Source organism: Hyaena hyaena, unplaced genomic scaffold (assembly GCF_003009895.1).
Source record: "Hyaena hyaena isolate Hyena2069 unplaced genomic scaffold, ASM300989v1 scaffold_256, whole genome shotgun sequence".
Classification (NCBI taxonomy): Eukaryota; Metazoa; Chordata; class Mammalia; order Carnivora; family Hyaenidae; genus Hyaena; species Hyaena hyaena.
The window spans coordinates 1,208,437-1,223,358 of NW_024080885.1; the positions used below are offsets into that span (position 1 = coordinate 1,208,437).

Here is a 14,922-nt window from a genome sequence, read left to right on the forward strand (position 1 = left end):
GTTGTGTGGGTCACGTCACACTTCTCTCCGTACCAGCTGAGAGTCTCGTTACCCAGACTTCTTTTTGCATTCAGTGACTCTAATGTGTAAACCATCACATCTGAAAATGAACGAGTAAAATTTTATATTGAAATGACGATTGATGGTTTAACTATGATAAGTTCATTAACTGCATCTGTGATGAAAGTGGGTGGGTGGCACTTACTTAAAAATATGAGATGAGGGCTCACCTTGGGAACACATATACTAAAATTGTAACAATATAGAAAAAATTAGCATGGACCGTGTGCAAGAATGACATGAAAATTCATGAAGCATTCTATATATTTTTAAAACACTACATGTAATGTATTATGGAAACAACATAAGATGTGAGAATCATGAAAAAAGAAGTAAAAATCATGTATGCTTACACTATCTCATTTCATGTAAGGTAGAAATAAATCACTTTATGATAAGAAGGCAAAGTGTTTAGACAAATCCCTACAGCTCTTCCAATCTACCTATTTGTATGCTGGTATTTCTCCTCACTGTCAGTGTCTTCAGATGCCTTTATTGGGGCCAAAAGCAGAAAAATCTAATCACTTTTTGCTGAAAGGTTTAGACTGAAGCCTTCAGATAATAGATTCTGTCACTGAGGTCTCCTTCTTACACTGCTTAGTTTTGACAGCTCAGCTCTGTTTCAGAAAGGCCAGAATAGACATCTGAGTTTGTTCATTCATATCAAATATTTAAATTTGTATTCTTCCCATTACCTCAGTTGAACCACGGGAAGCTTCCGTACTTTGTGTGCTCAGTTCTGAGCATATCCGAGGTGACTGTATACACCTCCACAAGACTATTGACCATACAATGATTGACTATGATAAGATTTTCTCTGTGTGCACAGATTAAAAGTAAGGTTGTCTCCTTAAGTATATTTTTCAACATCATAGCAAACAGCAAAGATCCATTGCCTCTTATTGTTGGCTTCCTGATACAGTAGTGAAAACTTAACATCCTTGTCTCAAAATCATTGTAGCTTCAGCTAAATTGGTTGAAGCATCCTCAGAATTTGTACTGCAGTCTCTGTGAAATATGATGGAACCGCATAAAGTACAACTGTTGGGCTCTCTAAGTGATAGACTATAACTCTCTACAAACACCTAATGTTTTTCTACCAGCTGGCTGAGTAAATGTGAAACAGTATTAATTTCTTCTCCTATTATGCAATTCTAACATGTTCTCAATGAAGGGAGTCTCACGATTGTACTTCTGTCATTCAATAAGTATCCATGTCCAGAGTGGATCTTTCAGACACTCTGAGACAAGATTCTGAATTAAAAGATTTCGAATAATCTTATCTCAAACGTTGAAAGAGACAATACCAGACTGGTCATGGAATTACCACTCCAGGCTCCTTTATAAAATCCAATCACTTAGCAGAAGCAACATTAACTCAAGTGGCTGGAATAATGGATATCTTTTGGGCATGTCAATTTACAAAAAATTATGTAGTCAGTGTCAGTCAATGCTTTTAATGTATTCACATCTTCCAAACATTATAAAGACAATCAAGTTCCTTAACTCTCTAACTTTCATTGACCCTTTCTTATATCTCGTGTATCTTTTAAGAAAGGGACAACAAATAGATGAATTATTGTATGTCTTCATGTTGTTAAAAAATTTTTTTCATAATGACAAAAGATCACAATACAAAGGACACTGTAGGAAAAAACATGTAAGCAGATCATTAGTAGTCACCTTGCTTCTACTGCACAGGAGCTAGGTATAATGAGATAAATAATCAAGCTAACTGAGTGTTGGGCTACATCCTTTGTTCAGATGACTTAAACCAAATTTAACCTGATGACTTTCCCATTAAGTATAAGTCAGTTATTCCCATGAAGTATAAGCCACCTCTGGGTGGCTTAGTCGGTTAAGTGTCAGAATCTGGCTCAGGTCATGATCTCACTGGTTTGTGACTTCAAGCCCTGTGTTGGGCTCTGTGTGGACAGCCCAGAGCCTGGAGCCTATGTCTCCCTCTCTCTCTGTGTCTCCCTCTCTCTCTCTGTTCCTCCCTCACTCACACTTTGTCTCTCTATCTCTCTCAAAAATAAATACATTTTTAAAATTTTGAGGAAAAAAAATAAGCCAGTTAGCAAATAACTAACAACCATAACTCAGCTAAGAGAGACCACTGTCACCATACCAGGTGCAATTATATCCATCGTTAGTTAGGAAGATTAGGAAGGACCTTGAAAGTACCCTAACCTTGAGCGAAGGTGGGAGAAGGAGGGAATTAAATATTTATGAAAATTCTTTCATTCCACTGACTTCTCTACAACACTAGAGAAATAACATTTTTACAAAGAAAGTTGTGGGGAGCCTGGGTGGCTCAGTGGTTAAGCATCTGACTTTGTTTCTGATCATGAACTCACAGTTGGTGAGTTAGAGTCGCACGTTGGGTGAGCACAAGCCCCTCTACTGGTAAAAATACAAGCCCTGGGTGAGACCTGCTTCTCTCTCTCTCTCTCTGTCCCTTGTTCACTTGCACCCTCTCTCTCTAAAAAAGGAGGGAGGTGTGTGGTTAGTAATGTTTAATTCAATCAGATGTGAAGTTGATTCAGGGAGGTTTGTAACAAGTTATCTCTACATTAACCATTAGTCCAAATGCTCTTGTGTGCAGTGCACTAATAAGGTGGCTGATAAGTGCATATAAAATCATTCCCATATACCTCAGAAAGAAAGGTTTTAATTATAATTATAACACAAAAATACAAATCCAAGAATATATTTAATTATCTTAAAACAACAGAGCTTTGTTAAGAAAGATATAAATTGGAAAAAAAAACACAGAATGTTCTGAAACAAACAATCAGATATACACATTAAGGACTTTTATTTTTCAGAAATCAATTCACACATTTAATTCAATCAGAAAATTAAATTAATGTTTAAGTAGCAGAATCCATCTTTCCTTCTTTCTCTAAAAAATATCTACTGATGGGGCGCCTGGGTGGCTCAGTCTGTTAAGCATCTGACTTCAGCTCAGGTCATGATCTCACTAGTCTAAGCCCCGAGTCAGGCTCTGTGCTGACAGCTCAGAGCCTGGAACCTGCTATGGATTCTATGTCTCCCTCTCTCTCTGTCCCTCTCCCACTCAGGCTCTGTTTCTCTCTCTCAAAAATAAATAAATATATATATTTTAAACTTTTAAATAAAAAACATCTACCAATAGCCAATTATGTGAAAAAAAATTGTGGTAGATGCTGCAAATACAGCAGTGAATTAAATACAAAGTTCTGTCTTCGAAATTCTATGAGAGAGTAATTGTGAACAGATACTTAAAGAATATTGTAAATGAGAATAGGTTTCTGAGTTTTATCTGAAGTTCACATTGTCAAGTCACTCCCTATCTTAATTTCTCTCAAACACACAAATAATACATACCATCTGGAATTTAAAGGAAAACCCATGCCACATTTTCTGAAAGAGAAAATGATCAAATCACATAGAAATGGCTGTCAAATTTTGCCATAAATATAGAGGAAGAAAATTAGTATGAACTGTACTTAATTAAAATATTTCACAGAGCTATTATGAAGCAGATGTTAAATAAAACATTAAAAATAAAATAAAGCAGATATTTGAGGGGAAAACTTGACAGAGGGACTGCTCAAATCAAGTTATATTAAGTGTAAAAATCATGATCCTAATTAGAATAAGACTTTTAAAACTATAATGAATATTAGTAATATTATCTGATTACAGAATTATAACTTTCCTATTTTGCACTTTACATATTTCTATATTTGGCATGTAATGTTTTAGAATCAGAAAAATAATACATGTTGTTTGGAAACCCAATATTTAAATGCCCATCTCATCCACAGTAAGGACTGAAATATTAGTACTCAGGGGTTATTTATGGGAAAGGCATATGAATAATACAATATGTAAACTCATCTTTAAAACCTGAATTTCAAAATAAAACCTTACTAGCTCCCTTCTATAATCCATTAAGCAGCAATCATCCAAGAAAATGTTCTAACTCCGTCTGGGTCATCTCGATCTTAAGAGCCTTATGTTAGGCTTTTATGTCTAACACATTAGCCTCCACTTGCAGACAAACAATAGCACAAATGCTCTACTTGAAGGTCTGTGTCAAAGGACAGGGGCTGCCCCGTGGCAGGTTTGAGCACAGGCGGCAGGTGTCTGGGACGCAATGTGTACTTGCTGCACAGAAGTAGACCGCTGAGTCTGCAGGCTGGGTGGCTGCGATGTGCAGGGACAGATGCTTGGTCGTCTTATTCAATAAAACAGTGAGTCTTTGCTCTTCTTTTCTGGCCACATTTGAACGAATGTCTATAATGAGCTGGGGACCTTTTCCAAGTTCTTGCTTATACCAAGGGAAGTAGACTGAGGCGCTGTCTGAGTAACTACAGGAGATAACAGAGCTGCTTCCCTCCTGGACACTCAGGGTGGAAGGATGCTGCTCCACCTTCTGTCCTCGGCTGAGCCCTGTGCACAAAGAGAAGGTCAGAGAAAGGAGAACAGTTCCCAGGTTATTATGCTGCAGAATTCCCTTTTCCTCCACTAACTGGAGGAAACTGAGTAAAACCCAGTCTTGACTTCTGAAGAATATCCACTAATTCCCCATAAACGCTCAACTCACAGTGCAGCGACAGCCACAAGAGCAGGACGAAAGTCCCCAGGGACGCCATCATGACTCCTCCCAATGACCATCAGTTTCAGAACTGCCTCCTCCAGCCCGCACAGCTACTTCCAGTACCGGCCAGCCCTTCTTTCCCCCACCAGTCAGAGCGGGTTCCCACGTGTCCAGCAGCCAATAAGAAGACGACTGTGCTTGGGCCAGAGCCTAGTCATGCAGATGCCTCCGCCTGGTCCCCATCAGCTCAGGCGCACTACCCTCTGGTGGTCACGTCTGTGCTCAGCTCCCTGCAGAGGGTTCTTCTCCACCCTGTGCCTCCGAGGGGCTCAAATACATAATGGCAGCAATAGGTCAAACAAATTGCATTTTATTTTTTTTTTAATTTTTTTTTAAATTTTATTTCTAGGATAGAGAGAGACAGCGTGAACAGGGGAGGGTCAGAGAGAGAGGGAGTCACAGACTCTGAAACAGGCTCCTGGCTCTGAGCTGGCAGTCAGCACAGAGCCCGACGCGGGGCTCGAACCCACGAACCGCGAGATCACGACCTAAGCGAAAGTCGGACGCTTAACCGACTAAGCCACCCAGGCACCCCAAACAAATTGCATTTTAAATCAGAGAATAAGTGCACAGGAAGAATGTGGAGATCAAGACTTACACCTCTGCACACTAGTCAGTCACTGTTTAGTTCAAATGAGGTAGATCCTGTTGTTGTTTATTCAATGATGGGCCTTGTGTCTATGTTTGAAATGAGGAAGGAATCATGATTCACTCTCTTAAACAAAGAGAACACAAAACCTTCCCCTTTCTACTAAATCTACCATCCTCATTTGTCTGTTATGGAGAAAAACCCTTCCTAAAAAGAACATGCAAGCCAAAGATTAGAGTAAAAGAGAGATCATTTGATATTTTAAATAAGATACCTCTAATCTCAGTTTCTGTTTGCCGGAGCTGTTTGGCCCGTGACCCTGTTACTCCCAGAGGACTGACAGTACCAACAGTTAGATATGGAATCTTCCCTCAGTAAGATGACTGTGACAAAAAAGTAAAAGGCCAAATTTCAATCATAAGGGAGCAGGGAGATAACTTCCATCACTTATTAGTATTTCAACTATAGGAAGCAGTTTGACCCAAGACTGGGATAATTTGCATAAAGAAATCTGACATGCTATTAAGAAATCTATTTGAATGTTATGTGTCTTATATTCTGCAAAGTATTGAAAGACAGACTAGAAATTCGGAAGAAACATCAAGCTGCAAACTCAAAAAATATAACCACATGTGACTCAATCCTTGAACTGATTTCATTTTCTCAAATCCAGATAGGTGGCATGTCTTAAAGTGCAATTACTGACTCATGGACTCAGTAGAATTGCTTCTAAAGTATCAGCCAACTACTGTGTCATCCTTCCCCTTCCTGGCCATCACTGGGTCACATTCCATACTCTATCATTTTTCTCCTAAACTCCACTGCAGTGTCCTTGCCCCAAGACTCATTGATAAAGCTCTCTGGACCTGTGAGTTTCCAGAATAACCTCCCTCTGCCTAAACTCTTTCTCACCCACTTTAATGTCTTGGAATTTTTGGATAACCTTTGTGAGAATGAATGCAGGGAGGTCTAAATCTTGTGTGTGTTCAGGGAACAGTACCAACAGGACCCTAAAGAACTGATCAGAAGAAATGGTTTCTGGGAAACTAAGACTACCTAATTTCCAAAAGTGGAAGCCCCTTTCCGTGATTCATACTCACTGATCATCTGAAATGATAAAGAATAAAACTAATCTTCTTTCCACGTCTCCCATCCTTCAGGTTTAAAGACAGCAATGGTGACGCTTATCAACTCAGTATGTAAATATATGGGTATATATAAAATGTGCTTTTATGTATGTAAAACTTCTTGATTTGGGGAATCTTTCACTCTCTCACCCATTCCCCATAAAATAAGAATTCTCAAACTCTTCCCTGGGAAAATTTCCCTTTTGAAGATAGACACTTAGGTCAATACTGACACTTCTGAGGTGTGACACACAGAACTGAATGTGATGGTCTGAATGTGACCATTCATATGAATAATGCTCTTCCATGTATTAACTATAACACAGATAGATGCAGTCATCTCTTGGACAAAATTCCCAGCTCCATGATTATTTCAGAGAATGGTGCTTTACTTCTTGTCAAAGTGTTGGCCTAGAAAACCTTCACTGAACACCTTCATGCATCAGTCTTCCAATTCCAATGATTTTTTTTTGTAGACAATGTGCGAGTTATTCGAGGGCAGGGGAAGGGAATGAGGAAACCCAGTTTCTTTCTTTCCCAGGTCATTGACACCTAATTATACTCACCCTGCCTTCAAGGGAGGCCCATCTGGGATAATAAATATATTTGCTATTTGGGGGAGTCCTTAAAAACGCATGTAGGTGTTTAGATGGCACCATCACCTTTGGCTTCTTCCTACAGAAACCAGTGAGTGGAGGATGAGTTTGCTGGTAGAACAGTGGCTCAGCATCAGCCTCCTTTCCTGCCCAAGGTGTCAGATATTTCTACAAATTGCAGCTCTCTCTTCTGGCGATCAAACTGTTGGACCATGGCTTTCGCAGACCCAAACTGCAGAGATCTAAGTGGCTGGACCTGCATTAGATACTTTCTCTTTACCCAGGCAGATAGTCATGCAGCAAGGAGGCAGGGGAAGGGAATGAGGGAAACCCAGTTTCTTTCCTTCCCAGCTCATTGATAACCTAATTGTTCCATACTGTCCTCTTGGATACAGCATCTGTTTTGAAATTTTTTTAAACATTTATTTATTTTTGAGACACAGAGGGAGATGGCGTGAGCAGGGGAGGGGCAGAGAAAGAGGCAGACACAGATTCTGAAACAGGCCTCACGTTCTGAGCTGTCACGTTCAGCACAGAGCCTGATGCGGAGCTTAAATTCATGAACCATGAGATCATGACCTGAGCTGAAGTCAGACACTTAACTGACTGAGCTACCTATTCAGCCTCTGTTTTGTAAAATGAGGTGGACTAAAGCCCTTCCTAAGGGCTCTTCCAGCTTCAAATTTCTTTTATACTGTATAACAAAGCATATATCTATTGAAGACTAGCTGGGAACAGTGTGGACTGGTGTGAGTGTGGGGTTAAATTGTGTGCATCATGTAACCCCAAGATTATTCCCACAACCATATGTGGTCTCATAGGTCTGAGGTTGCTTGTAACCAACACTGTGGCTTCGTCAGAAACAGAGACATGGTCCCTAGGATGAGATCCTACGTGGGTTTTCATTTCTTCTATGAGATCAATAATGAATCAAGGGCAACTAAATCCATAGAAAAATGCAATAAAATGGGACTTCATTCACTGACTGTAAAGACCATCAAAGGCAGTGAGATCAAGGTGGCCCCATGGCTGAGCCATAGGTAGGCAAGAAATTCTTCTGGAGATCTATTTCTTATATAAATCTATTACCTATCATACATCTATATCATACAGAGAAAAGAAAATCTCTGCAACTGAGAGAGCCTGGAGAAGGTGGGTGAGCTTACTAATATGGAAAGCAAGAAGCACTTTTTCAAATAGCCTAACTGTTGAAGCCTTAGTATGGAGGATTAACATTTCCAGCCAGAGCTGCTTATATAATTTTTAAGATTGATTCAAAAGGAAAATTTGAGATTCGTATGGGGTCATTAGGTAACGATTCTAGTAGAACCATTTTTCTAAAATGTTTGAACTCTTCATACATGTAGTTTCATGTCTCTGAATTTAATTTTTTAAAGATTTTCATTTTTTCAGCCATTTTAGGGCTCAAAGAAAAATTAGGAAGCATGTACTGAAGTTTCCAGTGTACCTTCTGCTCTCCACACACGCACAGCTTCTCCCATGAGGAACTTCCCCATGACAGTGGTGTACCTTCCACAATGGATGAACCTATGTTGACGCATCATATCACCCAAAGTCCACATTTTACTAAAGATTTCCTCTTAATGTTATACATGTTATGGTTTCAAACAAATATACAATGGCATATATCCACCACTGTCATAGCGAGCAGGTTCACTACACTAAATATTCTCTGTGCTCTGTTCCTCCCTCCTGCTCCCCTCAACCCTTGACAACTACAATCATTTTACTGTCTCCATAGTTTTGCCTTTTCCAGAATCTCACATTGTTGGAATCATACCATATGCAGCCTTTTCAGATTGGCTTCTTTCACTTACTAAAATGCATGTAAGTTTTTCCTATCTTCTTCATGGCTTGATAGCTCTGAATTATATTTTTATAATTTTTAGCACTGAACACATTCAATTGGTTGAATATACCACCATTTATATACCCATTCACCTATTCAAAGGCATGCTTCTTACTTCCAAATTTTGGCCATTATGGATAAAACTGCTACAAAACACCTGGGTACAATCTTGTGTTTGCACATAAGTTTTCAGCCTCTTTGGGTAAATACTCAGGAAGGCCACTGCCAGGTCATATGGTAGGAATATGTTTAGTTGTGTAAGAAACTGACAAACTGCTTTATTGACATGGCCATGTATACACTTCCATTTTGTGGCAAGTTACTGACAAAACCTACTATTCTCTTGCACAGCGTGTCAAAGCCCCAGATAGTCCAAAGCATGTACAGACACAAGAGGTGGTCCCACCCACTGTCCAGCTCACACACTGCCTGCTGTGACCGAGAACCTGCATGTGTACACGCTCTGTGTCCTGCTGCCCGTGGACAGCATATGTTCCACTCTCTAATGGAACTTCACTTACAAAACACAAGTACTAAGATAAAGTTATTTTAATTTCAAGACAGTGATAGCAGAGCATTAAAACAAGGGCAGGGCTCCTTCTCAGAGTGAAAGCGCTGTGTAACTGCATAGGTTACAGGCTCAAGAAGCTAGCTATGCACTCAGTTTCTGGGAGTCTGCCCCTTTATCTCCACCTTAATTGTCAAGGTCCTGGTCCTTCCTAGCAACACCCTTTCATTAACATAAAAGACAGTGCAGGCTGGAATGCAGTTTGTGTTTTCATTATTCCACATGCAAGGTTGAGCTTTGAGTTTGGAGTCAGAAGTCTTTGTCTCTGCCTACAACAGAAAAGGATTCCTTTTAGAGTAGTCCGGAAAGATTTCTACTCCATTTCCTTAATAGTGAATTATGTTACAAAATCATGAGTAATAGATTCATTCAAAACGCAAGGAAAAGCAATGGATTTTAATGGATCAGAAGGAAACTTTCCATGAGCTCTTCCACACAAGGTGCTATTTAGAAAAGACTTAATTGGATACTTTTCTAAGTGATATATGTAAACACATTGTAAAAATTAATCAATAGAAATCATTTTGTGGGGTGCTGAGTGGCTCAATTGGTTAAGCGTCCAACTTTGGCTCAGGTCGTGATCTCTCCATTTGTGAGTTCGAGCCTCACATCGGGCTTTGTGCTGACAGCTCAGAGCCTGGAGCCTGCTTCGGATCTTGTGTCTTCCTCTCTCTCTGCCCCTCTCCCCACTTATGCGCGCACTCTCTCTCTCTCTCTGTCTCTCTCAAAAATAAAAAAAAATAAATAAAAATAAAAAGAAATCGTTTTGTGATCCTCAAAACTCTTCTACATCTGGTAGCTCAGATGCACTAGTCTAGGACTAATATGAGCTCAACCAAATCACTTTAGCTTTAAAATCCTCAGTTTATTCGTGCATAAAATAAAAGTACTTATTACAGGGCATTATCTTACTGAAATAGAAAATAATTATAATAAGATAAGTAGAGTGAACCTCAATAAAATTATTTTATTATATTTGTATTTCTAGGAATGAAAAGGCTGAATAAAACCTTTAAAAAACGTTACACATGTTCTGTTTAATTTTCTTTGAAAAGGAACCATCTACAGAAAACTGAAAAACTTGGTCAATTCTTTCTATGGGGCGATGACCATATATGTTTTTGAGTCTTTTCCATCTGAGTAATTTACATATAATTTATATGCTAGCTTCCCAGAGATATGTTTTAATAGAGCATTGGATCCTGGCATCTCTATCAACTACTCTAATAGGTCCATGGTAAAGCTTTTTACCTGGAAAGGGTTTTCTGGGAAGAAAAAGGGTAAGAAAAGCAAATGTGAAATGACAGTCCTGATGGGTCTACTTTTAGGGAGGAAAAAAGCGCTGTAACATAAATATGAAAATGTGCAAAATGTAACAAATATGAAAATGTGGGGGCAAATAAATGCCTGTCCCATGAGGAGCTTGGGCTGCCAGCCCAGCTGCAGTTTGGGGACAGGCTGCAGGGCGGCAGGCAGCACTGTGCCTCCACCGCACACAGGTAGGTGGCTGCGTCTTCCTGCCTGGAGGCCCTGATGTGCAGGCTGCTGTGCCGGTCCTTCGTGTTCAGTGTGCAAGCTAACCTCCCGTCCTGCTTCTTTCCTGACGCGATGTAAAACAGCCGCGTGAGGCCGCCGTCCCCAGGATTCTGTCGGAACCACTGCACACTGTCCACTGCGCTGGAAAAGTTGCAGCTCAGGGTAGAGCTGGCTCCCTCCTGGACGCTCAGGGCTGGAGGTCTCTGCTCCACCTCCATCCCTCTCACCCCTGCTTGGAAAGACAAAACAAACAAATGAACTCACTGCGGAGTCACTGGTGCAGTTTTCAAACCCACAAAATAGCCCCAGAAACACCTGCTGAGGGTGTGGACCCCCAGGAGCTCTGGAACCCCCCAGCCCCCTTCTGGGACACCCAAACTCACAGCAAACCTGCACCCACAGAAGCCCCAGCAGAGCTCCCCAGGGTTTCCTCATGACTCCTTGTGTGGTCGCTGAGGTGCCTTCGCTCCTACTCTGAAGAGTGTAGAGTCTGAAGAAGTTGTATTGTTAACAGTCACCATGTTCCTCCAGAGTCACTGAGCACCAATCACCCTTGAACCCTGTCACTCCAGGGACTCGAGACTCCACCCATAGCAACCCAGGGAGACTGCACAGTAATCTGCCCAAAACTGTGTTTGCCAACAGTGCAGGGAGGTAGGGGGAACATTTCTAGTATGTGCAGTTATAAGAGTTTTTTTTTCCTTAAAATATTTATTGCAAGAAATTTGTGGGTTAGAAGAAAGTAGGTAAAATTTCTATATGAGTCTATGTCTCAATGGGTTACACAGAATCTTGAAAAATCACAGGGAAGACTAACCCCTTTCCCAAATTGCATGGTTTGACAGACAATGTGAATTAACATTGTGAATTCAGTTATCTAAAAATACTGATAAAGGAAAATTATCTGATAGCATGTATTGTGTATTATGGAAGTAAATATAATTTCTTGAAATCAAGAGAGTTCTACAAACCAAGATGGACAGTCACTATCTGCACAGAAAATGATTCCAACCAGAATTTGGTTGGTGATAATAAGATGTCTGCATAATGTCCACTCTGATTTAATATACACTTCTCTACCTCTCTTATCAACTCGTGGACACCCTGCTCACCCACACAGCTGATTTTGGCTGGTCTACGTGCCACTGGTCTAAGTAAATATTGTAGCCTCCCTTTCCTTCCCTTTTTCTTCCTTATTTTTATCTCTTTTCTTCTTCTCTTCATTCTCATTCCCTCCACTCTCAGCAGAGATAAATGAAAAGGTAGGCTATCTGGGGTATTGAAATAATTTCTAGGTCAGTGGGTTTGTGCGATTTTATTGATAACCATGGAAAACAGGTAATAGGATGTTTCCATTGAGCTTCTATGGTCACAATGCCCAGAAATATATTCTTTTTTTTAATAAATAGTTTATTGAAGAAATATATTCTTATCCCAGTACTTGTACTCAGAGAATCATCTTCACAGGGTATTTACAGAGATATGGGTTCCAACTTTTTGAAATTTATGTGGGATGGCAGAACTGAAAACCTGAGATGATCTTTACACAAACAATGTCTCCCTTTCTCCCCAACCTTTGCTGTCTATAATTTGACTGTGTCACATGACTTCTGTTATCTCTTAAACCGTTCAACTCTTAGACCCTCAGAAAGTCTTCATCTCTTGCAAAGCCTAGAGTGCCCTCCAGAGGACTGAAACAGTCAGCAAAGACCACTTTATACCAAGCAACTCCATAAACGCAGACCCCCCCCCACCCCAGTCCCATTCATTCCATGTTTCCTGATGAAGGAAATGCAGATGGTCAAAATAGAAGATAACTGCTCAGATTGAATGGGGATTAAAAGTGAACCAAATCCCACATTTAAAATGAATTTCATGGAAATTGATATCAGAAAATAATTTGATAAATCTCAAACTGTGCTATTGACTTGATTTCTTTAACTCAGGTTGAAATAAATCTACAGGGGCATCTGGGAGACTCAGTTGACTAACTGTTGGACTCTTGGTTTCAACGCAGGTCATGATCTCATGATTTGTAAGTTTGAGCCCCACCTCAATAGGATGACAGCACGGACTCTGCTTAGGATTCTCTCTTTCCCTCTCTCTGCCACTCCCCTATTCTCATGCTCTCTCTCTCTCTCTCTCAAAATAAATAAATAAACTTGAAATTTTTAAAAAATAAATCCATAGAAGAGAGGGGCCAAGATAGTGGAGCAGCATGGAACTTCTCAGCTTCTCTTGTCCCTGAAATGCAGCTAGATCAGCACCAAACCATTTTGCACACACACCTAGAAAATTGATCTGAGGACTAACACGACAATGTGCATAACTTAAGCCACAGGACTAAGCAAGTACACAGTGCAGAGAGGTAAACTGGGAGAGAGAGAAGTCATGGAGGATAGAAGGTGTTTTCGCAGAGAAAGGACAGAGGATGTGGGAAAAGTACAGGGAAAGCACTCCTCTTGAAAGTAGCTGGAAAGAAAGAGGAAACACCCAAAGTGACTGAACAAGAAAGGGAGAAAAGAGAAAGAAGAGGGTTTCAATACCAATAGGGCTCTATAAACAGGGAAAAGCAGAGTCAGAAAGTCCATAACTCAATCCTTGATGGTGCTCTGGTAGGAAGGTTGAATCAGCAGGAGCAGGCAGAGGTCCAAGGGGTCCATGGGCCACACAGGGAGAAGCAGTTCCCCCGCTTTGAGGGCATTTGGTAGAGGCTGTAGGGACTCCCCACAGGCAGAAGTCCTAGTCAACACTGGAAAGCAACCATGTTTGCTGGTATTGGAATGAAGATGCCAAGGTATGGTGAAACCTGGCACTGACTGATTGTTGTATTTTCCCATAATGTCTGAACCTCTGCTCCTGCATGATTGCATGAACTTTTTTTCTGGGGCAAGCAGGCACCTGGCCACAATCTCTGAACCTCTACAACAGTGCAAACACACGAACATTCCCAGGGCAAAGCCAGCACCTGGCCATTGCTCCTGGAGACCCTCCCCTAGAGGGTCAGAGCAAGTCCAAGCCACAGGGCTCTCAGAAGTGAGGGGTTTATATCAGCCCCGTATCTGAGATATAATTCAGGAGAGAGGTGCCACCTGGCAGACTGATAGCTTGCACCTGAACAGTGTAGAAGCAGGATGGAAGCCAGAGACAAAGGAGGGGTGCTTGATTGAGGGTTGATGAGAGCAGAGTTCCAGTGCCACAGACTGGGAAACTGGGTGATGCCATTTTCATCTCACGTATATGCACATGCGAGCCACACCTACCCACCCCAGTAAGCTAAGCACCACCACCTAGTGGAGAACTGGGCCAATACACCAAGCCTAATCCAACTGCACCAACCAAGCTCAAGCCCTAGAGAACCACCACAAATCTCTCCATAGGCTTAGTGTATGGACTATAAAGTGCTTCATAGTTAGACTTCTAGGGAAACTGAATGTTATTCTGATTTCATTCTGTACACTGGTCCATCTATTCAGTTTTTTGTTTTTTTATTTATTTTTTTCTTTTCTTGGATACAGAAAGAGAAAAAATTATTTTTATTTTCCTTTATTTAAAATTTTTTTAGCTTTTTTACTATATTTTTTATTTTCCTGTAAATACACGCACATGCACACACACACACACACACACAATGGAATACTACTTGGCAATGAGAAAGAATAAAATAATGACATTTGCAGCAATGTGGATAGAACTGGAAGGTATTATGCTGAGTGAAATATATCAGACAGAGAAAGACAGATAACATATGTTTTCACTCATATGTGGATCTTGAGACACTTAACAAAAGACCATGGGGGATGGGAAGGGGAAAAATAGTTACAAGCAGAGAGGGAGGGAGACAAACCATAACAGACTTAAATACAGAGAACAAACTGAGGGGGGTGGGGGAGAGGGGGAAACAGGTGATGGGCATTGAGGATGG

At 40.7% G+C, this 14,922-nt stretch overlaps 1 non-coding gene and 2 gene segments (V, D, J or C); 1 reads left to right on the top strand and 2 right to left on the bottom strand.

The window, feature by feature from the left end:
* Positions 1-222: 222 nt before the first annotated feature.
* Positions 223-329, top strand: LOC120240513. Its single transcript, XR_005530640.1, has one exon. It is a non-coding gene; the product is annotated as a U6 spliceosomal RNA (small nuclear RNA).
* A 3,418-nt stretch (positions 330-3,747) lies between these two features.
* On the bottom strand, positions 3,748-4,706 carry LOC120240461. The segment is given in 2 exon segments: positions 3,748-4,503; positions 4,658-4,706. Coding segments are annotated over 2 exon segments (423 nt in total).
* A 5,871-nt stretch (positions 4,707-10,577) lies between these two features.
* Positions 10,578-11,519, bottom strand: LOC120240456. The segment is given in 2 exon segments: positions 10,578-11,226; positions 11,381-11,519. Coding segments are annotated over 2 exon segments (570 nt in total).
* Positions 11,520-14,922: the final 3,403 nt, after the last annotated feature.